At 43.1% G+C, this 26,019-nt stretch overlaps 1 protein-coding gene across 8 annotated transcripts in view; it reads right to left on the bottom strand.

The window, feature by feature from the left end:
* The window catches only part of LOC146809390 (carnitine O-palmitoyltransferase 1, liver isoform-like), a 406,858-nt gene that overhangs the window by 62,989 nt on the left and 317,850 nt on the right, over positions 1 to 26,019 (bottom strand). For all 8 annotated transcript variants that reach the window (XM_085616202.1, XM_085616204.1, XM_085616209.1 and 5 more), the window contains 3 exons: positions 18,938 to 19,102; positions 8,326 to 8,460; positions 7,524 to 7,676 (listed from right to left, as the gene is read on the bottom strand). In XM_085616202.1, coding sequence (XP_085472328.1) covers positions 7,524 to 7,676; positions 8,326 to 8,460; positions 18,938 to 19,102 — 453 coding nt within the window. The remainder of the gene's footprint in view (positions 1 to 7,523; positions 7,677 to 8,325; positions 8,461 to 18,937; positions 19,103 to 26,019) is intronic.

Below are 26,019 nucleotides of genomic sequence, written 5' to 3'. Positions count from 1 at the left end.
AGCCGTCGACACCATCACCGTCGTCATCCTCGTTGACGTCGACGTCAGAGTGAACAGCGCATCAGCGCCGATCCCGTCATCACTGGTGGTGACGAGGAAACTCTCGTCAACGAGCCCGTCGACGGAGCCAAAGACGACACTGGCAAAGATTTGGAAGTTGACGTCGACGGAATAGATGTTGTCGTCGTCGAGGAGCAAAGTTTTTTCTCAGCTTTACCATCAGATGGGACAGAAGCTGGTTTCTAAAAGTTTTCGTCTTTTCAAGAGGAGGAGAAGAAGAAGAAGAAGGCACATAGCTCGCCTTCTTTTCCAGTGCCACTTCTGAGACAAGTCCTTCCCTCTCCTTTACACTGTGGTGAGGAGATTTGATGAGACTACGCCTGTCAGACCTATGAGAGGTTTTTTGTAAGGCATTGGAAGGGGGGGTCTGAAGAAGTAGAAGGAGAAGACCTACCCCTTTTTAGAGACCTCCTGGATGAAGTAGCAGAGGAAGCGTCATCACTGTCACTGGAGACAGGATCCTTTCTTGATTTAAGCCTCTGGAGCCAAGTTAACAGACATCCCTCACGGTCTCGCAAGGTCTTCGTGGAGAAGGTCCGACAGATTTTGCAGTCAGCCACCTTATGGTCAGGATACAAACAATAAATACAGTCTTTATGTTTGTCTTCCACATAATGTCTCTTCTTGGTGTAGGTGGCACAAGCCTTGGAGAGCCCTCTTCTCCTTGCCTGACATGTTGACCACGTAGTGTAGATTGTAGAGAACCAACAGGTTCAAGATAAGGGTAAATGGAAAAAAACTGAGCAGAGTTCAGTGGAGACTCCCTTGCACAACGTGCGGTAGAAAATCGGAGGCTCTCTCAGGAAGGTTCTATGGGGTAAGGCTATTCTGATCGGCTGTTCATTTTATTTGGTCTCTTTTACAAAAAGAGGTGGATATGCTACAAAACTAGAAGGGGCTTAGGCCTAATTCTTTTTTGTACTTATTTCTATGGCTATTTTATGTATACCTGGGACCCTCATCTCGACGACGGGGAATGATACAAGCAATGGGAAATTGGTTGAAAGTTCCAATACTGGAGTAAAAATAACTTGCACACATCCAGGCCCAACACTAGATGGCAGGAGTATGCACAGCATGTATATCTACAGCCCCACATGCCTCAAACACTTTTTTACCGCCCCCATGCAATCTTTATTTTCCATTTGTGGCAACCCAAACGCTTGCAATTTAGCTGGCCTGCTCAACATTCTCTCATGTCTCAATTTGGTGCATATAGTGCAGGATGCATTCTGACTGAAAGCATTCCTGCAATTGCACTTCACATTTTATCCAGTTCCTTTCCCATTGCCATCACAGATTTGTTTTCCACTTTTTCAGCTTCTATTATAAAGCTTCAGTGGTAACCATCATCTCCTTGTATAAGTCAACCAGTCTGCCATCAACTGATGGACATTTCTTAACCCTTTCGGTGCTCATGACGGAACCATTCAGTCATGTGCACAGGCGCACAAAATCCCTCTGCTTCAGACAGCAGAGGAATTTCCTTTTTAAAAATCTTTTGCCTCAAGAGGTGGAGAAGAGCTTTCCCAACCTCCCGAGGCTTTTTAATCTTTCAATATAATGATTATTGCGTGCATGGTGCGCTGGCGTCATTACATTGAAAATGAAACAGTTTCAGTTCCATTGTTTCAGTGCTCGTGGGGCTATCTCAGTTCCCTCCCCCCTGGTCCCTCCCAAGGGCCGAATTACATGAGAGAGGTATCGTTAGAAAGGGGAGAATCCCTGTTTGGGAATTGCTCCAGGAGTGTGAACCCCACGCAGGGATACACCCACTAGGCACCAGGGAGGGGGAGCGGCCTCTTGGGCAAGTGTCTTTGCATCCTAGACACCAGGGATTTTTTTTTTAGACTAGGGGTGGGGGCTGCCCAGAATGGGCATGCCAATTAACCGACCCCCCCCCCCAAATGAAGACAAATGTCTTTCTCCCCTGGGATGGGAGCAATAGCTCCTGATCTGCCCCCTGGGTGGGCAGAAAGCCCACTAGGCATCAGGACCTAGTTTTTTTTATTTATACCTAGGGGCGGGGATGGCACAGTGATCCCACACTAAAATGTATGAAAAAACGTAATTTTTTTCAGCTAAATTTGAGGTTTGCAGGGGATTCTGGGTAGGAAATCGTTGGGGGGGTCCACATAAGCCATACCTCCCTGAACTCCCCCGGGTGTCTAGTTTTCAATGTCTGGATTTGGTAGGTTTTCCTAGATGGCTGCCGAGCGCGGGGCCAACAACCCAGGTGTGCCCCTTTGCAAAACAGTCATTTTGTGATCGGCAATTTTGATATCTTCACAATATGTTTTGGGAACTTCCTTACCGCGGGCACTTGGCCCTCCCACACAAGTGAGATACCATTTGTATCGGGACACTTTGGGGAATGCGGGGTGGGTTGAAATTTGTGGATCCAAACACAGATTTCAGAACTTTTCACCACAGAATTGTGAGTAAAATCGTTTTTTTTTTTACAAATTTGAGGTTTTTAAGGGATTCGGGGTAATAGAACCTGGTGAGAACCACACCCTTCTGGATTCCCCTGTGTGTCTAGTTTTAAAAAATGTATAGGTTTGCTAGGTTTCCTTAGGTGCCAGCAGAGCTGGGTTTCCAAATCCACAGCTAGGCACTTTGCAAAAAAAGGGTCAGTTTTCACAGAAATAAATGTGGTGTGTCCACATTGTGTTTTGGGCTGCTTCCTGTTGCGGGCACTAGGCCTACCCACACAAGTGATGTATCATTTTTATCGGGAAACTGGAAAATGCGGATTGGGTGGAATTATGTAGATCCACCCAGATTACAGAATTTACCATCACAGAAATGTGAAGAAAACGTTTTTTTTCATCTTTTTTACAAAGTTCGAGGTTTGCAAAGGATTCTGGTGAGAGCCACGCAAGTCACCCCCTCCTGGATTCCTCTGGGTCTCTAGTTTTCAAAAAGGTATAGGTTTACTAGGTATCCCTAGGTGTCGGCTGAGCTAGGGTTCAAAATCTACAGCTCGGTACTTTGTAAAAATAAATAAAAAAAAGGGTCTGTATTCACAGTAAAAACGTGGTGTGCCCACGTTGCTTTTTGGTATGTTTCCTGTCCCAAGCACTATGGCCATCAACACAAGTGAGGTACCATTTCTATCGGGAGACTTAGGTGAACACAGAATTGTAGAGCAACTGTTATTACCTATTGACTTTCTATGCATTTCAGCCTTCCAAATGTAAGACAATGTGTAAAAAAGAAGTCACTTTAAAAAATGTCCTATAATTCACATGCTAGTATGGGTACCCACAATTTCAGAGATGTGCAAATAGCTACTGCTTCTAAACTCTATATTTTGTTCCCATTTCGGAAATACATTGGTGTCCTTGATACCTATTTTTCACTCCTTATATTTTACCAAATTAACTGCTATATACCCGGTACACATTGAAAAACCATTGCAAGACGCTGCTCAGTTAGTGGTTCTGGGTTCCTCGGGTTCTTGGTGAACCTACAAGTCCTATATATACCCACAACAAGAAGAGTTCAGCGGATGTAATGGTATATTGGTTTAAAAAATCTGTCATATTTAGAAGTTACAGGTGAAAACATTGGCACGAATGTTTGTTTTTTTTCCAACTAAATTTTCAATTTTTCATATATTCAACTGTTAGTTTCTATAGAAAAACCTTGAAAGATCTACACAAATGACCCTAGCTGAATTCAGAATGTTCTCTACTTTTCAGAAATGTATAGCTTTCCAGCATCCATTATTGCTTTCACACCCATTTCTACTACTAACTGGAAGGAGGTTGAAAGCACAAAAAGTAGCAAAAATAGACTATGTCCCAGTAAAATGCTAAACCTGAGTAAAAAGATTTGGTTTTCTGACAAAGGTCTGTCTGACCCTGAAGGCTGGGAAGATGGTGATTTCAGCACCACAAACCGTTTGTTGATACCATTTGCAGGGAAAATACCAGACGCTGTCTTCAATAGGCACTTTTTCCCCATTTAAAAAAATAAAAAATAAATTAGCTATATTTTGGCTAATTTCTGGGTCCTATTTAGGGGACTCCCCAAACCCATGATGTTGGAAGAAAAGGACGCAAATGTGGCGTGGATACCTTATGTGGCCAAAACGTTACAGGGGCCTAAGTGTAAACTACCCCTAATAGCCAAAAAAAGGCTTTGTGCGGGGAGGGGGGCTAGCAGCGTAGGGGTTAACATTATGGAGCACATGAAAGATTTCTTTATCAGCTCAACACCAAAGATGGCATTAAATAATAGTGCTAATTTCCACGTTTACTCACCAGCATTCAAATGATTCAGCTGCTGGACTCTGACAGAGGCCTACAGGAGAAGGGTAGGTCATTCTAAAGCCCCCTTGCTCTGACTTGTTCCCCTCAATACGACATCTAGTCTTATGGGTCACAAAAAGTGTGCTTGATACTTTGTCTTTCGCTGTGATTAACTCTGCTTCGGGTGTCAAGCTCTAATCTACAGCACTAGGCCAAACAAAGATTTCTCTGCAACATTTCAGCAATCTAGCATTCTCAAAGCCAACTCGGGAGGGAGAGACACATCCACACAGCTGTCTGTGCTACGGAGAGCAGGGTTGGGGGAGGGGTGGGTCTGTTTGCATTAGCAGATTTGGGAAAGAATCCAACATATTTATCTGGTCATTCCAGAAGCTCACTAGTCAATATCGGTGGGATCAGAAGGGAGAAATGGAGACCTGAGATGGAAACTCCAAGAGATGACCACAATTGTCGACATCTTCCTTCACTATTAGACATTTGACTTCCTGTATCAGCTGGCCCCAGTTTAAAGGACTTGACACTATCATGGGATATTATAAAGTCTTTGTGACTTTTTGGAAATCCTCTTTCCAAATCGATTGATTTCAAGGTCTTTGCCTAGGTATTTATCGGGAGCATGTGTTTCCAAACAGAGACAACCCAGTTAACTATATTAAATAATGAGACTCTTGCTGTTTGTGAATGGTCCGAGGTGGAATGAACATCCAAGGTGGTATTCTTATCGAGAGCTCACAAACATAATAAAAGAGCAGAAAGACAACTGTGCCTTTCCTGTACTACTCATTCACTCTTACAATCTTCCTGAAAATATCTCTTTTTTGTGGAAGATTCCTGAATTACTCTATAGACTTCCAGAAGCTCCGTGGTAGGGTCACCATAAAACCAAAGAAGTGGCTGCTTGAATAATAGTCGTACAGGTCTGACATACTTTCCCAACAAAGGATCGATTCTTCTCGCTTCTTAGGGCACAGCAGATAATCTAGAATCTATGGCACTGTGCCTTTGTGTCACTGCAGAACCTACAAAACAACCTGAAGTGGATTGTCACATCTGAAAAAATGGCTCTGAATCAGAAGGCTCTGCATTTCTTCACTTGGTGCTTCTTTTCAACTCGACATAGAAAAGCGTGACAAAGGTGTGCATCGTAGGCTGGAGTAGCCCCGGGACCAATGCAACCATTTTTGTATTGAGAATTTGGGACAATTGTCTCTAATATGACAGAATTCTTCCAGGTTAAGGCAATCAATCTGATATTGAGTTGCTCTGCTGTTTTGTTACAGGACTATACCGTACACTAGGGTTAACCAAATAAGAATGGAGCATGGAATATAGATGGAACACGCCCTCAAAGTGAAGATTCTTCTGTGAGTTAAAGAGGAGTAGGAGGGATGGCATCTCTATGACCCTCACACTAAGGCAAGGAATCCATGGACTACCTTCTCTAGACAGTTCCTAACTGGGGTGTCATGATTTGGGACATTCTCCTCTGGGACTTTCAGCTCTATGACATTTCTCTTCTGGGTATATTTTAGATCTCTAATCCCTTGGTGTCTTGATTCTCTCTTTTTCAGGACAAGGTTTTATCCTTCAGTGATTATAGGGCAGAATGCTGAAGAGGTTATGTTACTTCCATGGTGCTTATTGTTGGTTTCAATAGTTTCAGAGGAAGCAGATAATATGATGCTAAAATAAACAAACACTCTAGTCAAGGTAACAGTACAGTCAGATTATTGAACAGAGTTCTTACTTTTCCTGAGGACCTAATGCTGTGCAGTAGGCATGAGACATCGTAATGAAAAGATTGGAGGAGGGGCATTGGAACACTCACCAACTTAGACCTTAACATCAAGCATAACCTCTGTGGCAAGTAGTGCCAAAGACTGTACTGATGTCAAACATCAGGTATCCGAAACTAACCCTGTTGAACACCGTTATGACCGGCACCTTGACATTGACCACAAGCAATACTGATGTTAAAGTTAGTTCGAGGGTGGGTGAGCTCGAGGCTGCCAGAGGGCCAGACTTGAACTTTCGGACTGCTCAAGAGGAAAAATCATACTTTCATGCCCCGACAGAAGATGTGAAGCCAGAGGTGGTCTTTTCTTGACACCTGTAAAGCATGTCTCAATAGATGATGCAGTTTATAACAGTATGATACAGCTATGTCAGGATTTTCATTCTAGTATTTCTCCAACCCCAACAATAACACCAAAAAAAGAGAGCTGGCATGGTGGCCAGAGAAAACAGATAAGAGTTACATCAAGTGGAGAGAGAAATATAATTCTTAACTCGAGAAAAACAATTGGAAAACTAAACAGATTTCCTAATAAGCTGAGTGTGTACAGAAAACTCATCGAAAAAAAGAACTTTGTAATTAAAAGAAAAGCATCACAAACTGTGCTACATGATTGGACTGAGCAGCATCTGGAATTCTAAAACGTTTTTATGTTGTGACAGTAAAATACAGGCACACAATTTTCCTCTATTTTTAAAATGCTTTTCTCAATCAAATTTATTTTTATGACTTGTTTTGGTTTAACTAGTTACACTGAAAAGAATGTCAAAGGAATGTTGTCTGGCATATGCATATCTTATTTTTAAAATATTTTTGAAATTCAATATATATAATTCACAATGTGTTTTGAGATCCTGTGCAAATGCAGATATTCAGTTTGTGGATATCAGAGAGAATGACAAGAGATTAGCAGTTTACTGTAAGTAAACTCACAGCCCTGGGGCAAAGGCATACGAGGTCTGTGTATTGTAATAGCTGTGTAATGTAGCAGGCATACAACCAAGGAGCACAAATAAATTGAGCCTAAAATAAAGCAGAGCACATGGAGCAATACGTTTGAGCACAGTAGGTACATGTAACACTACAGTAGAGTTAAATTAATGCTGCACAACAAGATCTTGTTCTACAAACATGCCCAGAGGAACATTTATAGAGTTCATGGACAACAAGCACAAAGTATATGTTTACTGTACATAGATTCACTTGATGAGGGCCTGTGTTGCTATAGAAGTGGATGTAAACTAAGTGCAATGAAACTGAATACCGAGGCATGCACTTTAATAATGGTGTACTTGGCTCATAACCCAATGGCACACGTGGATGAGCCAGGATGAGGATGCTAGATGTGATGGAGTGATTAAGGAGCACACTCAAAACTGACATTATACCTCCTTTAAGAAAGGCGAGTCCACTTGTAGGTACTTGGACACAACGTAGAGACAGAAAAGGTGGCGGTCGATTCCGGAGCCAGTCATGGCATTCCTGTAGAGCATTTGATGTTTATCTGCAGCAACCTTGAACAGCTTGAGGCGATCCTCATTCTAGTGTTGAGAGAAAATTATAAAAACATTAAGATTAAGGTGAACATGAGAGTCTTTACAACACGTCCAAAAGCTCTTCTTTGTACCTCACAGGCAAAGGAGTTGTCTCCTGTTTTTACACCCTACAAAAAACATAAGCTAAAATAAGCACTGCCTCTCTTAATAAAAACAGAGTTCTCGCATATGCACTCCTCAGAATAAGGATATGCATCATGTCTGCGTCTCTAAGTACAGGGAATATAGACCGGTCTACACAACTCTGGCATCAGAGAGGTTGCCTGTCTCTTACTCTCAGAACGAGGATGTGAACACTGTACGTACATATCACTCTAGGTAAAGTAGTGTCTCTTATCGGTGCCCCTTAATATAAGGAGCGGTCTTCCTTGAGTTTCTAATGGTCAAAAGTACAAGTATCTATTCACAAAAACTGTCATCTTTCTTCACCTTTAAGAGTCAGGATGAGTTTTGTCTAAACTTCTCCTTTTCTTTACATTTGTATGGGTAAGTAACTGTCTTTTCCCGAGTGGCGAGCCCTCAAGTCACTGTAATTTTGATAACAGGGGCTACCTCTTCTCCTTGTCTATCATGACACATGTAACTGTTTCACCAATGCTCTCCAGATTAGTCCAGCTTAAACAGTATAACTCACCTTTTGAGATGGATCCATCATAGCCAACACAAAGTTTGAGGATTCAACAGTGCAAGAACGTACAGTTTCAGTTCTCCCCTCTCGGAAGAGGCGAGTCATAGAGGCCTCATATGTGAGACAGAACTTCCCTTTGTCCTGGGGAGTAGAAATGGGAGCAGTATTACGGGTCTGAAAGCTATGCACACCCAGCTATGCATGCAACTGTAATCTGCACCCTGGATACACATACTTAAATTTTCATGATCTCATAACACAAAAGCAACAATACAAGCTCCAAATCAGGCAAGAAAGATAAATACAAAACCAAAAATACAGTGTATGTTCCCTTCGCCCATACCAACTATTAGAAATATTTTTTTACCAACATAGGGGACGCAGAATAAATTCTAGTTAAATAAGTTTTGGAGTAAAGCATGACCAATCTAAGTGTCAAATCAAGATCTTCAATGCAAAGCACAATAAATGCAAAATGCATCACCTATGTGGCAGTCAAGTAAATGAGAATTAATGATAAAAGGCCACCAATGGCACTATTTTGGGATAAAGGAGGCTACCCAGCAGACAATATACATTTTAGTTCTTAGTTTCCGGGGCAAAATGCAATGTATGTAGGAATCACAATAATTGCGATTCCTAAATATTCCTTAATTGCGACTCGCAAATCGCAATTAAGGAATACCTTCCCATTCATTCAATGAATTGGAAGACATTCGCAATTTGCGAGTACCCATTAGTTACTCGCAAATTGCGAATGCAATTTCAAGGGTGTCAAAAGGACACCCTGCTGCACCCCTGAAATATGTATGTGTGCCTATGTGGCCCAGCGCCACATGGCACTTAGAAAAATGCAAAAAAGTGCATTTTTCTGAGAAATCGTTAATTACCACCAACCTAGAGTTGGTGATAATTTGCGATTTCTTAAGCCAAAATCGCACAACTTGTGTGCTTCCTACACTGCATTTAAGGAATCGCAATTTGCGATTCCCTAAATGCATTAACAAAATAGGAAATCGCAAATTTTGCGATTCCCTATTTTGTGAGGTCCTTTTGGGATGATACATCCCAAAAGGCTTTGTCCCGTTCGCAAACAGGCTGATTCTGAGAATTGATACATATGCCCCGGTGTGACTAAAGTTAGCATTCGCTGCACCATTTTGTATTTAGCCTCCATTTTGAGCCGTGATCGAAAACTAACTTCTGTCTCACTTTGCGTTTGCCTCACCGAGAAGCAGCTGCTAATGTGTGCTCAGTACGTGTATTTCTCCAAGGCTGAGATTGCTGTGCTAATTAATAAAATGTTTTATTAGTGCATACTTTTCTAACTAGATAAGCTTGCTCCCACTGCTCAGAGCGATGAGGGCAGGCAGAGTAACCTTGAATACAAGATAAAGTGTGCCCGGTCTCAGGATTGTAACTCATCCTTCTGTACCTCCTTTGTTCATTAGCTCCCAACTGGAAAAATCCAGTTGGGGCAGGTCTTTAGGGGGTGCTGGAAATGTACTTTACACCTTACCATGTTGTCTGAAGTCAGTCCCCCTCTGCAGCAATCCAAGGAGGCTGGAAGGCTGATCAAACTGTGCTTCACTCGAGTGTATGACTAATAAATAATTTTGGTTTGTATTCTCTGTCTGACCGACTCTTCATTTGTGTGGCAGGCTGAGAGGTGATCGCGAGTAACCCGGGTGGCCCTAATCTGGTCACTTCCTTCAAGGATTTGCAAACAAGTTACTTACATTTGGTAATGTTCTTTCTAAAGGAGACTATCTAGCCGCAGATTACTCACCTTTCGAATACTCCCCAGGCATCCGTCTGGATCCAGAAACTTTTCCATGGTATCTCTGTGCACTGGAAGGTGGCGCTGTGCGTCTCTGCTCTGAAGCCATTCAGCTCTGAAAGGGATGTGTGGGGTCTATATAGGTGCCACTCCTGCAAGCGGACATCAAATGCTTTCGAAACTATCAGTGCCCCTGGACGCGGAGCCCCAAAAGTAGACTGATAAACCAGTGTGCAGATTCCTAGACTGGGGTCTTATTAATGGGTGGAGTCCAATCACAGACTGGGGACGATGGGAGAGTCGGTGAGGAATCTGCAGCTATAGAGAGTCTCTACCAGAAAAAGCATTGCCATAGGTAAGTAACCTATTCTTCTGATAGATTTCTAGCTGCAGATTCCTCACCATGTGATTATCAAACCAGTACTGAAGAGGAGATGGGCTGTGAATAGACTCAAACCAGAAAGTCCTGCAGGACCCAGTGGGCAAAGTGCCCTTCTAGGCAGACTTAGCTGTCCAGACAATAGTGCTTCGTGAACGCATGTAGGGACGCCTACGTAGCTGCCTGGCAGATGTCTAGGACACGGACGTGGCAGGCCATTGCAGGAGTAGCAGCTTTGGCCCTGGTGGAATTGGCGTGCAGCCCTTCTAGGGGTTGCTTCGTTTCCAGTGCGTAGCAGATCTTAATGCAGAGCACAAACCATTGTCTAATTGTATGCTTCTGCACATCCTTGCCCTTTTACGCTCTGATGAACACCACAAAGAGCGGATTGTCCACCCGGTGGTCTTTGGTATGATCAATGTAGAAACCGGAGCTCTCTTCTGGAGACCAAGCGATGGGATCTCTCCTTCTACTTAGATGGCTGAAGGGGGAGCATATTACGCCTGCAGGATGATGTTTGAAAAAAGATGTTACAATTTTCGGAAAAGAGGATGCCAGAGAACTCATAACCAGAGTATCAGGGATGAAGGTGGTGTATGGTAGCCTGAGGCTCAATCACAGGCCGTGCTGAAGTGATGGCACCTAGGAACAAGGTTTCGCTGGAAAGGAGCCATAGGGGGCAGTAGTAGAGTGGTTCGAATAAAGTACACATTAAATAAGTAAGGACGAGATTGAGGTCCCACTGGGGTATCACTAAAGGAGAAGTGGGTAACGTGCTGCGGCCCTTTCAAAAACCTCATCAAGACTGGTGACATAAATTATGAAGGCTGATCAGGCAATTGCAGGAAGGCTGAAAGATAACCGTTAACAGTGCCCATAGCAAGGCCTTGACGGGTGGGAGAGAAAACAAACAGGGAAAATGTGAAGAAGGATCTCTGAGAGATGCTCCAGATCCAAAGAAGGTAACATATGTCAAGACAAAGGAGTGGTGCCTATATTGGCCTAGTGTGTCCCTTCAGAGAGGAATGGAGTCAGCGCAGAGGAACACAGCGCCACCTTCGGGACGCAGAGGTATTACGGAAAAGTTTACAGATCCAGCCTCGCACCTGGGTATTATTCAAAAGATAAGGAATCTGCTTCTAGAAGTCTCCATCAGAAATGTTTACTACAGAGCTTAGCAGAACTACAGACCTGGCAGACTCACAAAATCACTTGTGTTGATACTGCCTTTGAGTGAGAAGCTTTATGCCTTCACTCAGACAAGCAATACTGCTTTGTCCATACATGGTATTTGTATCGTGCAAACCTAGCCAAAAAGCAGTGCAGCACTGCAAGAGTCCTAGGTGGTGGAGACTAACTATTCAGGTATCACTGAGCCACAATCAAAGAACTGGAAGCAAATCACTAGCTCCTTCGGTTGAAAGAAGAAGATTCCTTTAGAAACAGAATGAGAGTTGTTTATCTACAAGTGGTTAGAATACAGGATTATTTGGAATCCCTAGGATAACTTGCACCCTTGCGCTAGTGCATCTTGTAATTTTCTGTGGAAAAAGAAGGTGGGGAAGCCATGTAGGAAACTCAAACTTGTTGAACAGAAAGGCATCACTCAGGAAACCTAGTCCATGGATATTCAAAAGGCCAAATTATGGCACTAGTTTTCCATCTACTGATCAAGATTTGGAAGAAGAGGGCCAAACTACCTCTCTGTGAAGCTCTTAATCATGAGGGGAGTCAGCAAGCCTACTAAGGAAATATTAGATGTTCCTCACCCCTGCCAAGTGTGTGGGTTGACAGACTGATGCTCTCTGAAAGAATCATGCTTCAGGTCTTAATCACACATATGGCATACTTTGGCATTGGTGGCGTGTTTTATTTGTAGGGAGGGAGAATCTAAAGCACCTTTGTCTTGAGAAGGGAGAAAAAATGTTATGGCCTTTAAATGGTTCAGTCAAAGTTCTAATTGGTGTTGAAGCCCCAAACAAGCTGTCCAGCAGGACTCTAAGAAGCCCTGCTGGAGATCGAAGCAGCAAAACACGACGTGACAGGAGACCCTGTCCTGTGTTACACCATAGGAAGTTGTTTTTCACCAATAACAACTTCCTTACAGTCTTTGTTGGACTAGTTTCACATTTCTGTGTTCAATGAATTCATAGATGGAGTTGAACCATTCTTAACCTGGCAAAGTGCTTTGGGAATTATCCTCAACACATTCCATACCATATTATTATAGATTTAAAGCATCTGTTAAACAGTAACTCTTAAACATTATTCAGGCCTTCTCAACCTCAGGCAGTAAATGAATGGGATTAGGCTTCTGCCCACAGAAGTCGTCTTCAGATCTTAGATCACAAATTTTGCTACACACATAATGGACCTCGCTGGGGTGGAGATAGGTTGTTTTCAAATAAATACTATATCTCATCATTGAAGTCTATAGCTGCATTTAGCAAGTCACCTTGCACATATTCAGTGGAGGTAATACGTTCTAATTCTGGTATGCTTTGTAGATGAAAGGTTTGTGTAAATAAAATGAGAGGGACACCACATCCCAAAGGGACAGGACTCTGTAAAAGACTGTCATGTCACAAATATTTCCCCTTTGGTGTCACAATACTCCACACAGATTCTACCAACTTTTCATTCATACATACAGCGTTTAAATGTCAATCACCATATATTCATAACACCAATCTTAAGTAAGGAAAGTACAACAAATGATCTAAAATATTTTTTTAAGATTTTGGTAACAAATCTTTACAAATATTACAATTGGTGTAACAAAAATAAGGACCATTCTGACATAAAAATATATCACATGAGGATAGTCATTCTCAAACATTCAAGGTAAAAAAAAATGCTAACATCAAATTACACAAATAAAAACAACAAATTAATCACAAAGCAAAAGAGAGAAACAAGGCAATTACAGTCTTATCTAGCTAATTTTGCAAATTAGTGACAACGGCACATGATTATGAAAAAATCCTCTTCTAATGCGTGTCTGTTCCTCAGATTTAGCCCAACATAGGCATCGAGGCATTTCAGTGGTTAGTGCAGTTCCTGACCACCTTCTTCAAGACAACAAATTTTCTCTCACAAGAATACCAATTGTTAAAATTCCAACTGAAACCAATCGTCTTGCAACTAGAGTTGGTCCGGCAGTCGTCCGGATCCGGCCACCAAGTCACTCTCGAGACCAATCAGTTCAATGTAAGTAGTAGAGTCGCCGTCCTTATCTGGCTACAGGGATCATCGTAACATGTGGCTGAACTTAAAAAAGCTTCCTAGCAACTCGTTCCACTAAAGGGGGCTTACACTCCCCCCCTACCCCTTTTAGTGGAACGAGTGACTTGGATCCAGATGACTGCTGAACCAACTCTAGTTGAAAGACGATTGCTTAGTGGGCAGCGTTGGGAGAGGATACATTCAGAAAAGAGCTCAGGGATAGAACAGTGAGCTTCAATGGGATTGAAAGAACGTTCAGGATCACAATCTTCCAATCCGTTCCCTCTGATCCAGACCCCAATTCTCTGTTTCCTATAGCTATTGCTTCACTTCTACAGCACGTAGCAGTCAACCATGAATGATCCACCAAGGATTCCAACCCACTCGAAGAAGCAACTCTAAAACATAAGAGCAGGTGGTGCCTACTGGCAGCAACAAGCATAAAGTGGGCACTGGACAAAAGAGCATCATAAGATCAAAATGTTCTGCTGTTCACTGCAAGGCTTATATACAAATTAACAGTACTCATCTTGGTTTCAGAAGGCCTGATATGTGCTACACAAGTGTCTAAAGTCCACAGAACTCAGTGGATAAAGGCAAGCCTTCTCTCTTTTCAAGAAAACTCTAAAAGATGTTTAGAGCTGGACTTTGTGGGCAAAGCTTCCTGGGGAGAGTCAGTCAACCTCAGAGCTCAGGAACCTCTGCACTCCCAGGCAGTCATTATTGCCAATGATCAGAGCAGCTAGGCTTGCACAAACTAAACCCTGGGAGCATCCTGAATAACCCTATTGCACCCAATACATTAAAGGGGAAGCACTTAAAGACATCTAAAAGACAGCACAATAAGGGAACAGACACTGCTAGACAGAATGCCCCTGAGATGTCATTTTGCAAATACTGAAATAAAAAAAAAAAAAAAAAAAAACCACAAATATGTATATATATTTGTAGTTATTCAACTGCTTCTAATTTCTCTCGATGCAGTAGAAAATCAAGCAGCACTGCAGGGTTAGAATTTCCAAGTTTCATTATAGCACCATTAATGCAATTACACAGGGACAGATGACGCGTTTCAGTGCTTGCCGAGAAAAAACACAGACACACACACACACACACTTACTGAAAAAAACCAACATAGGAAGTCAGAATTAGGCTTAGATTTTACTTGTACAAAACCACAGAAATTAGCAGTTATAGTTACCCGAGATAACTATAACCTACGCCCCCGCAATGGACTGCTTATGTCCTTAAATATTATATTACTCATGACATGGTCAGCGACATGAGTGAGTATCCAGTAATTGTGAGAGTTTTCTTTAAGTTTGAGTGTTAAAGCTACATAGCAAGATACTAAAATTGTCATCCAGTGATTGTTTTATTTAAGTTTCTGAGAGTTAAAGCTATAGAGTAAGGTACGAAAAATGTTAAATTAGTAAATATTGTGTACTACTAATGAGTGATACTATGTGTAACACATTATGTGAGTAGGTGTCTGAGTTGTTCTGTGTGTGTGAGTGATTGTATGGGTGTGTGGTTGTATGGGTGAGTGGGTTTGTCAGTGGTGAATGGGTGGGGTATGTGGGAGGCTGTAAAGGTGAGTTATGAGGCGTGTGAATGGCTGTATGAGTGAGTGGGTGCATAAGTGTTGCATGGGTAAGTGGTTTATGGGTGGGTGAGTGTGTGAGTGAGTATGGGTGAGTGAGAGTGGCTGTATGGGTGAGTGTGTGCTTGTGTTAGTGACTGTATAGTGAGTGCACGTGTTAGTATATGAATGAGTAAATAAGTGGGTGTATGAGTGAGTGGGTGGGTGAGAAACTATATGGGTGAGTGAGTAGGTGAATGAGTAGCTCTATGGATGAGTTAGTGGTTTTGTGAGGGGCTGTATGAGTGAGTGGATGAATGTATGAGTGGCTCTATGGGTATGTGAGTGGTTGTGTGGGAATGTGTGTATGACACATTCTACGGTGATGTGAGTGGTTCTGTGGATGAAATAATCAGTAATGTCAGTTGAGACGTCATCAGGGATGTCACTGCCATGTCATGAGTGATGTAATATGTGACGTCTTAAGCAGTGCATTGGGAGAGCGTAAGTTACAGTTAGCTCCTGTTACTATAACTGTTGAAATTCTATGGTTTTGTACAAGTGAAATCTGAGCCTAACTATAACGTCCCTATACCCCTTTTTCAATTACTTTCTATGTTTAAAAAAAAATCTATTTCCTAATTGTAACGTTTCTGTAACCTTTCCTTTTTCAGTGAATTTCTACAATTTAAAAAAATGTTTTAGTTCCTGTTACCTGTAAACTATGAGAATGGGTGTTATACTGGCTGCATGGGTCTGCGAATGGGTGTGTGAGTGGCTGAATGGGTCGGTGAATGGGTGTGTGAGTGGCTGTATGGATCTGTGAGTGGGTCTATGAGTGCCTTTGTGGGTCTGTGACTGGGTCTGAGTGGCACTATGGGTCTGTGAGCAGCCCTCCTCCATTTAAAAACAGGTTTGGCTAGCCCTGGGGAGGTGGTGGTCCCCGGTGCCAAGTTTGGCTAAGAGGAAGGGGGAAAAGCGCACCCTCTTCTCTTGTTTTAAATTTAAAAAATATGTCCTGGAAGCTGGCCCACCTGGGGCAAATCTACAAAGAAGCTTGTGCTTCTCTCTCTCTCTTTTTTTTGCAGCAAATTTGCAACTCTGTCGCAGTTTTGCAGCAAGATATTAAAAAATGCTTTTTGTACCCTGGCAGGGTCCCAGGGGGGCCCCAGAGCCATGGGACCAGGGCTTTCCTACCCTACCCCTTTTCTTTCTAACTTTTTTGGGGGACTCGACTGAAGCAGATTCCCAAGATGGCTGCCAACACTTCCAGGTTGAAGTGTTGACAGCCAATCCAATTTCAGCATGGGGATTGTCGGATCCTTAGAGGATTCAAGTTCCTACATATACAAATTTAGATTTTAATATCTCAAAACCTACTGAACAGATTTACCAATTCACAAAAAGGTCACTTTCTTGCCCAACTAAATTTGGTGCAATTCCGTTCATTAGTTCGGGCTGTAGTCGCGTCTAAAATTCCTATTGGAATTAACATGGGAAGCATACATTTTTTAGCCCCTTCCCCTTTTCTCGGCCCCGCTTGATGGATTGCCCCAAAACTAGAATCACCGGCACTCTTCATCTGGAAAAGTTTGTGAAGATTCATAAAACGGCGTCAAAGATATAGGCAAGTCAAAAATGGTTCCCTTCCGTACTCCACTAGACAAAGAGTACTCCATGATGACAAAAGACAGATTGCTTTACCCAGATTAAGAGAGCTTGTGTCTGCTTGTTTCCTCTGAGATCATCAATGCTGTGGCCATCATTTGGATGGATCTCTCAGGTATGCATGTCAGTAGAAACAGAGTTTGCACTGCGGTACTCTCCCTTCATCCCCCTTACAAATGCTTTTGTTTCTCAAGATGTGTGGTGTTTGGGATATACAAAGGGATTTACAGTGTGATCAAGCATAATCCTAATTGTTCTCTTTGGGGTGTATTCTTCCTTTTTGAAACATTGTGATGCAAGTCTTTACCTAAACAAAGAATAATCAAATAAATGTATATTTATAACACCATGGCAGTGAAAATAAATGTGGTCCATTACCTCACTATATAAAGAAACCATACTAGTAAAAACACATTCCCACATTTATTATTTCAGTGCAAAGGTCAATTGTGAATTTATTACTGCAAAACAGCAAAATTCACTTAGGAAAACACAATGTTCTGCCTCACAGGAAATCTCCTAATGGTCAGAAGGCCTCTCCAATTTGATTTTATCTTATTGCACACATTTAGTCACTTGCATCCTGGGTTTGGTTAAACACCTTTTGTTAAATCAAATACATATGAAACAGGTCATGCAATATACCATATAAGCAGATGCACAGAGTGTAATGTGCTATTTATTACTTTTCTCAAGGTTCACTCTATAGAAATACCACATAGATTCATGAAACTACTTAAGGGCTTATGGGTGGAGTTCCCACTTGTGAACTTGTTGTTCAGCCATGTCAAGCTGGTCTGTAAAGTAATTTTCTTTTCCCAGCTACAGGTAAATATTGTTGAGGGTTGCCCAGTGCCAGAGTTCCTGAGTCAGTGCAGAGACATGGGTGAGAGTGCTCCCCTATTCCCCCCATTATGGTTATAATACATGGCTGTCATGTTGTCTATTTTTATTAGGCCCGTCTTGCTCTAAATGAGTCTGAGGAATGCTTTGAAGGTTAAATGTATAACTAGCAGTTCCAGATAGAGTATGTGGTACCCCTGGTACTGAGGGGTCCTGATGTCTTGTACCGTCCTTTTGTGGAGGTGAGCACCCCAGCCAACTGATGATTTCTTAATTGACGTGGTCCTTAAAAATGCTTCAACAGTGTGAGCTTCATTGATGGTGTCTTTCCTGATGTTGGAAGCATGCAACTGTTGTCGAATGGATTAGAACCAGTGTGAATACTCAGACGGTCAATAAATAATTGATCAAATTCAGGGCAACTTCTGAATCTCTAAAACCAGTTCTGGTTTCATTGACTGATAGTAGGTTGGAAGCAAGGTCAGAACTGATAGGGCTTAATGTTTGCTCACTAGAGATCTTTTAGGGTCCTAGTTGATGGATCTCCAAGGCGTGAGAGATTTCAAGATAATATCATAAACCATAGAGGAAAAAGGCCATGGGATATGAATAAGAAACTCAGGAGACAAGCAGATGCAAGAGAACATGGATCAGCAATCGTAGACAGGGTGAAACAAAAGAAACAGAAAAGAAAAACCCTAAACACAGGCAAAGGGATATACAAATTTGCATTACAAAAAACGAAGTGAACAAGAAACAAAAACTGTAGAGATAAAAAATGATACTCCGAGATTGAACCATAACTTTAGAGTCAAACAAAACTTAAAATGTACCCAAAATAAAAGCAAAAGGTATCAAAGGGATGAAGAATCAGAAATGTTTTATAGAAACAAATGAAAAACATTTCAGAAACTCTATAGATTGACAGAAACCATGAAACCATAAAGATGGTTAGACAAATGGGTGTAAGGATAAAAAACTAGAGAAATAGCTATGACAAAGAGGGCAAACAAATATGAATCTTTAAAAATAAAAGCTAACCATAAAAATACTGTAAGTGAACTCAAATAAGAAAAAGTCTAGTGATACAGAGAATCAAGACTAGGAAAACCAAAGACCAAAAATCAAGAGAGGCTCTTACCCTGTAATGTGCCAGCTGCAGAGCAATCTGAATGAATGCATCTGGGCTGGTCTTACACTTCTTAATTTGTCCTTTACCAAAGTCGTTAAATGGGAAAACATGGAAATCCACGTCATCTGCCAGTGCCTTCGCCACATCCAGTGAGCAGTTTATTTCATCCTGGCACTGCAAGAGAGAAAGGCAATTGGAATGAAAACTTGGAAATGAGAGAAAATGGTAAGATAGCAGGCATAAAAGAGGTTATAAAGCAGACACATTGCTGGCTCTGACATAACCTTTTGACATCCCCCACATCGCAGTTCCCCCCACATCATTGAGAACTGCTTTGTTTCTGCAGACAGGGCCTCAGCTAGCTTTGTTGGTGAAAAAAAAGTGTTGGGATCAATCTACCACAGGGTTGGTGCCTCTTCAACATATTGGATGGCCCATAATATCTTATGTGGCCTCCCAATGCTGATGTTTTCTGTTTGTAAGCACCATGCGTCATCTGTGCCAGGATACTCTTTGGGGTGAGGTGTGCATGTTCCAAATACAAATAACATAACATACAGGTTTCAATGCAAACAATAGCGTAACGCAGGCCACTTCAATGCCAGCCGGAACAATCAGAGCTCCAACTGGTTGATGTGGAGTTCGGATTCCATCGGAGACCAGAGTCCTCTGATCTCCACCTCTCCCAGATGGCTGCCCAACCCCAGAAGTGACCTATCTGTGACTATAGCCAGCTCTGATTGGGGGAGGGGAGGGAGAGGGGTTGCCACTGACCCAATCGCGGGCTGTTAGCCACTACTGCAGGTCTTTTGCAATTCCCTTAGAGAACTGGACCAAGTCAGAGAGATTCCTCTGATGTTGTGCCCACTAGAGAGCCCTCATATGCCAAAGGTCATGTGTTACAAGAAGGATGCAGGAGGCCTTGAGTCCCAAAAGCCTCAAAGTAAGTCTCACCGGATCCCAGGTTAGAGGCTGAAACATTGGTATCATATCCTGGATATCCTGTGTTTGCCGTTCTGGAGCATAAGCCAGAAACTGCACCGTTCTGGCTCCGATGAAATGGAGCCTCTGCAAAGGAGCCAGGTGTGAATTCGGCATGTTGACAGTGAACCTCATTGAGCTTAGAAGGTTCGCCTTAGTCTGAAGGAGGGAGACGACTGCCTTGGTCGAGCCCACCTTCAACAGCCATTGAGGTAGGGAAAGACTGGATTTCCAGACCTCCACAGATATTTCAGGAATACCCGAGGGGCGCTGGTAAGGCTGACGGGGAGCTCAGCAAGCTGAAAGTGCTCTTGGCTGACCACGAATCACAGGTTATGCCTGTGAGCAGGCAGAAGGGGGATGGGGAAATAAGCATCCTGTAAGTCCAGCGATACCATCCAGTCTCCTGGGTTCGGGGTAGACAGGACTCGAGCGTGAGCATTTTGAATGTCTCCTTTTTCAGGAAGAGATTGAGAAGACGCAGGTCTAGATTAGGATTAAGGCCTCCATCATTCTTAGGCACCAGAAAGTAGGGGAATAGCAACCACGACCTACTTCTGATGTCAGCACCTTCTCTATAGCTCTCTTGACCAAGAGAGCTAACACCGCCTGATGGAGCAATTAGAGGGGATCCTCTGTCAGCTTGTCATAAGTAGGTGGGATAGGTATGGGGTAGTCACATAAGGGAGAAAGTAGCCCCTTTGGACAAGCTGCAAAACCCAGAGCTGCTCCAGTTGTGCATGTGTTGGTGTATCCTGCCCCCCAATGGATGCCCATGAAGGTCGGAGGGCATACTAAGGGGATTTGGAGGATGCAGATGTTAGGGGTTGGTGGACTGGGTCGACCTCTGGCTGCCTGTCCCATGTCACTGGGAACCGCATCCTCTGCCAAGAAAAGATTGTGCAGTTTGCTTGCCGGGGTGGTTGGGTGTGTATAGACGCAGTTGGAAGCCACTCATGTGGCCACAAAAGACGGAAAAGGCGAATTGGGGTTGACGAGGGACCATGGAAAAACCCAAGGACTTGGCCGTAGCACTACAGTCCTTGAAACGCTCTGCCTTATTTCAAAAGAGATGAGTGCCATCAAAGGGCATGTCCATAAGAGAAGCCTGGACATCCCCTACAAAGCCAGTGTTACTTAGCAGGCATAGCGTCACAATGCCACAGACTATGAAATTGCTCTACCCAGCGAGTTGGTTGTGCCCAGAACACATCGGATGCAAAACGTTGCTGTATTTCTGCCATCTGCAATAGCTTGTGACAGTATGGCTTGGCCCACTTAAGAGACCTTTAGTAGCACTTCCGTAACCGAATCCCAGATTGTGTGGACATATTAGCCCGACGGGCATGCAGAGTTAACTGACCGCAATGCTCGGCTGGCCGAAGAGAAAACTCTTACTGAAGTTGTCCAGCCTCTTTGATTCAGTGTTCGGCGGAGTGGAATGGAACGCACAAATGTAACTTGGGTGCTGAATTAGGAAATTGGTATTCCCTGGAGCAGGGCGATGGTAACCAATTACCTTATTCACAGGAGTCCCTGTGCAGGGCCTGGAACAGGCCCCAAGAGGGACATCAATAAGTGCTTCAAGAAAAGGGATAAAGGCTCGTATGGAACTAAGTAATATCAACAATGGCCCCAGTCACAAAGCCGGGCACACGTTAGATATTATCTTTACTACCTTTCCTAAAAACATTAAAACTGCTCGTAGAACCCACATAGCGCAGCAACTTGAACAGGCAGGGAATGCCCCCAAAACCCTTTATCAGATTTTTTAAAATTTCACCAATCCCAAGGCATGTGAAATGAAGAAACACCCTCCCAAGCCTTAAGCGACAAACTAGCAACACACTTTACCCAGAAAATTGAACTGATTTATAATAAAATCACTTCAGCCGGAAGCCCTCAGATTGACTCCTTTGCAAACCATCCTGTGGTTATAGATAACGCACAGAGGTTAGATAAATTCTTGGCACTCAAGCCAGAGGATGTAGAGGCGCTACTTAAAACGAATAAATCAGGCTCCCCGCTGGACATCATTCCAGCCAAGACCACATCTCTGCTTGCCAAACAACTTGCTGCCCCAATTTGCTCAATCTTGAATTGTTCAATAGAAAAGGGTCTCATCCCCCTCCGAATGGAAAGAGACACAAATAATCCCCATCAGCAAAAATCTTAAAGCCCCTATGGAGGATTTATCCAACTACCGACCCATTTCACGGTACCTCTCCTGAGCAAGGTATTAGAGAAGCATATCAATAGAAATCCGTCTGATTTTGTCGAAGCCTCGAACTGTCTGGAGCCATCTCAGTTGGGCTTCAGACCCCGCCATATTACGGAGCTGCCCTGATTGAAGTTACTAACAACATTAGAATGTCCCTGGACAACGGACAAGTGAGGCTCCTGGTGTTGCTTGACTTATCGGCAGCCTTCGACACGATCTCCCACCAGACTCTGCTCAGGAGACTTGGGGAAATAGGCCTCCACGGGAGCGCTCAGCAATGGATGTCGAGTTTTCTGTCGGACAGAACTCAAAAGATAAATCTTGGCCCTTTCCGATCAAAGACTACTAAACTGACTAAGGGAGTACCGCAGGGCTCTTGCTTGAGCCCCACCTTATTTAGGAGGGTACGCGGACCATTGCAGGCTGGATGTGAAACAACTTTCTCCAGCTTAACGCAGGGAAAACTGAGATCATGTTGTTTGGCGAGGCATCATCGATATGGCCCTCTGGGTGGTGGCCAGAGGAATTGGGCACTACACCGACTCCCACACTAGTGGTTAAGAATCTGGGTGTCCGTCTGGACCAAAAATTGTCAATGAAAGAGCACGCTACTTCTACCGTTGGGTCATGCTTTCATGTGCTTGGTCTTCTTAGGAAGGTATATTCCTTTTTGCCTCTAAATACGCAGAAAACACTTATCCAGGCACTAGTGTTAAGCCGCCTGGACTATTGTAACTCCCTGCTGATCTCAGCAAATGAAGCTTCTTTAATCAGGCTGCAAGTAGTCCAGAACACTGCAGCTCACCTGGTATCTAATCTTCCCACTCGAACAGCCTCCCTCCCTAATCATGCTTAGGGGGTAAAGCTTTCTTCCACCTGGCTTCTACTTTTTGGAACACACTCCCTGTACATCTGTGACAATGCTCTGATCACTTACAGTTTAGAAGACTCCTCAAAACCCTACTATTCTAATCAGTTTTTTCTGGGGCTGGCAGTAGCAATCAGACACCCCTTGGGGGGTGATTCCGGCGCTTTACAAACAAATAAATCAAATCACATGGGGCAACTCCTGGCTGAAGCACTTCTGTCAAGATGTTAGGCTGGACTGTCACTGAGGTTAGCTGAAGGTTGAAGACCTGAGCCCCCCTCCTCACCACCATAGCAAATGAGGCTACCTACTCTGTAGCCACGGTAGTGGGAGAGACCAAGCCAGGGTTTGGGGAGGTATCCAAACTATTGGCATGTGCAAATTCCTCATACCAGTTGTTCTCAACTCCCTCTACAGAGTACTGGTAACCATAAGGGTGCTCTGGCCCCTCCCATTTGCCCCCAAGTCCAAGTTTATCAAAATAATAAGAGAGGTAAAACAACAATATCTCAACTGGTAGGTACATTGTGTTTTCAAAATATATGATGCCAAGTGCACTTTTTAAAAAAAAAATCAGAGTTTCCCTTTTTCTTTTCATGTAATGTGTTGTACATGCATTTCTAACTGTCCTCAATAATCATACCAGTTGAGATATTGTTGTTTTACCTCACGTACCTACCCACATCTCAACGTGGTCTACGGGTTATACTCCTGTCGTTTCATACAATACCAAAGTAATAAGGCACTGGCTCAGCTGACATGTGGTGTCTTGCCCCTGTCGGCACCAGAGCCGGCAATGGACAATGCTGGAGTCGGGGATGACCATGGTGATGCCACTAGGGCACAATGGTGTGTCCACCTACGGTTTCCACCCCCAGGCACTTACAGAATTAGTCACAGACACCTGGGCAGCCTCTTCAGAAATATGGCTCACACCAGCACTAATGTGCACTGGAAAATCCCCAGAGTGCATGACCTCTTTTATAAGGGTGCGTGACTCACAGCAAATGAGGGAATCCTTAACACCGTGCCACATTACAGACGCGGGTGCAGAGGCCTTCAGGCGGTGCACTGATTGCGTACCACACAGAGATGGTGCACAGTCAGTGCACACACCCAAGTATCCCACTCCTGATGCATGCAGTCACTCACTGCACCCACAGTGGGAGGAGAGGCATAAGAAATATCTCACAACACAAGAGCAAGATGATATTCCCAAGAGAACCTCTCCTCAACCCTAAATAGGGAACACGAAGACATTGTCTTTGTGGTGAAAAGTCCAGGTCTTTCTCATTAATTCAAGGAGGAACATAGCCAAGAATTCTGTTCTGAAGAAATTGGCCAGTAGCTAAATTTCCAGCTGATAAAAAGTGAATCAAGGTCCATCCCTACCTGTTTAGGTAAAACAAAGCAGCTTTGCAGTTGATTCCAATATGAACAACACTCCCATGGGGAAGAGGGAAAAATTATCTGACACTCAGAAATATTAACTTGAGATGAATGATGTGAAGAGTTATTTCCTCGAGTTCTGGACAATGAGCTCCTTTGCCGTACCGAAGGCAAGCTTGAAGTCATCATCTAAGGCGCAGGAGTTTTAAAAGTAAGACTCTTTTGGAAGGTTGGTCTCTTAAGACCATCAAATAAGAGTGATGGATGTCTTTCAAGACGTAAATGATCTTCAGTTAAAATTCTGCTATTTGTATACAGTATGAGGCAGATGGCGGTGACAATGACTTCAGATAGGTTGGTGGCGAGGTGCATGCAGTGGAGAGGACTTTCAAATTAGAAACCTGACAGTACTTTAGTAAACAACTTTAACTGAGCTGAGTTGAGCAAAGTGGTGGTATCTGCTCTGGTAATACTAACCTCTAACAGTGAGTATTATATGATGGCAATGCTCTTTCTTATTGAGGATATAAACATTGAGCATCCTGGAGATGCAAAGATGCTATCCAATCGTCAGCTATATGATGTCCATAATTTGGGTCAGTCTCACCATATGGACAGACTCCAACAGCACGAGTTGTATGCAACATCTGATATGGATATGGTGTCCTACATTTCAATGGGGGGTAATTAAGTACTGATTTTGAGAACAAATTCTATGGCTTCCAGATTATATTTTTGGCACTCACAGCATTTTCTGTGATATGTTTAAAGTCAAGGGTGGGACCGGAGGAACACGGAGGATAGTGTCCTTTTATTTTTGACAAGACTACATAGTGGTGGAAGGAAGATCTCTCTTGCATTGGTGATGTATGCTCCTTGATGAATAACCGAATTCTTAATAAAGTGAGGATGACCTCTTAGTGGATGGAATAAGTGCTGCATTATAGTTGGATTAGTGATTAAATCTATGGATCTTGTCATAAAGAGACTTTTCCTTTGCACACTGAACATTTGATGGCCCCTGCTGTTGCATAGGTCATGTGTTTCTTAATCTGCAACTGGCCTGGAGCTGGTACTTTTACTTTGGAAAGACAAAAACCTTGCAGCCTCAAGAGGTTGTTGAGCGCTCAACTGCTTCATAGTGAGGAAACTATTTTGATATGTGCATTTTCAGATTCACAATGCACTGGCTTTCTTGGGAGGGTAGGCGAGCAAATGTTGACTGGGTTGAAAGATTGTCCATCATAAAAAAAAAATTGAGATTTGATATTCTTCTCCTACGAAACAGGAAGAGGACTATAGAACATGTCTTGAAAATAGATCGAGGGTACACTTAGCTTTCGATATAACAGAATGTTAGGAAGCAGGAGAGTCAGTGGCCCCTTTAATAGACCCTTTTCTACAAAAGGATGCAGTATTGCTATTAGGTTTCAAGAAAGTGCCGAGGTCCAACTTATTAAAACCCTACTAGTAGACTAGGGGGGGACACCTACATTTTTTAATTTGAGCTGTCTGGCGGGATTCACTGGAAGGATGTGCTTATCTATAACTCGCCAGGTGCCAAGAAAAACGTTTGCATTCTTCTCGCTGAACGCACTGATCCTTTTGTTCTGTCCTCTAACAACTTTCTCT

This window comes from Triturus cristatus, chromosome 7 (genome assembly GCF_964204655.1).
Source record: "Triturus cristatus chromosome 7, aTriCri1.1, whole genome shotgun sequence".
NCBI classification, from domain to species: Eukaryota; Metazoa; Chordata; class Amphibia; order Caudata; family Salamandridae; genus Triturus; species Triturus cristatus.
This window is presented reverse-complemented; position numbering and strand designations above follow the sequence as displayed.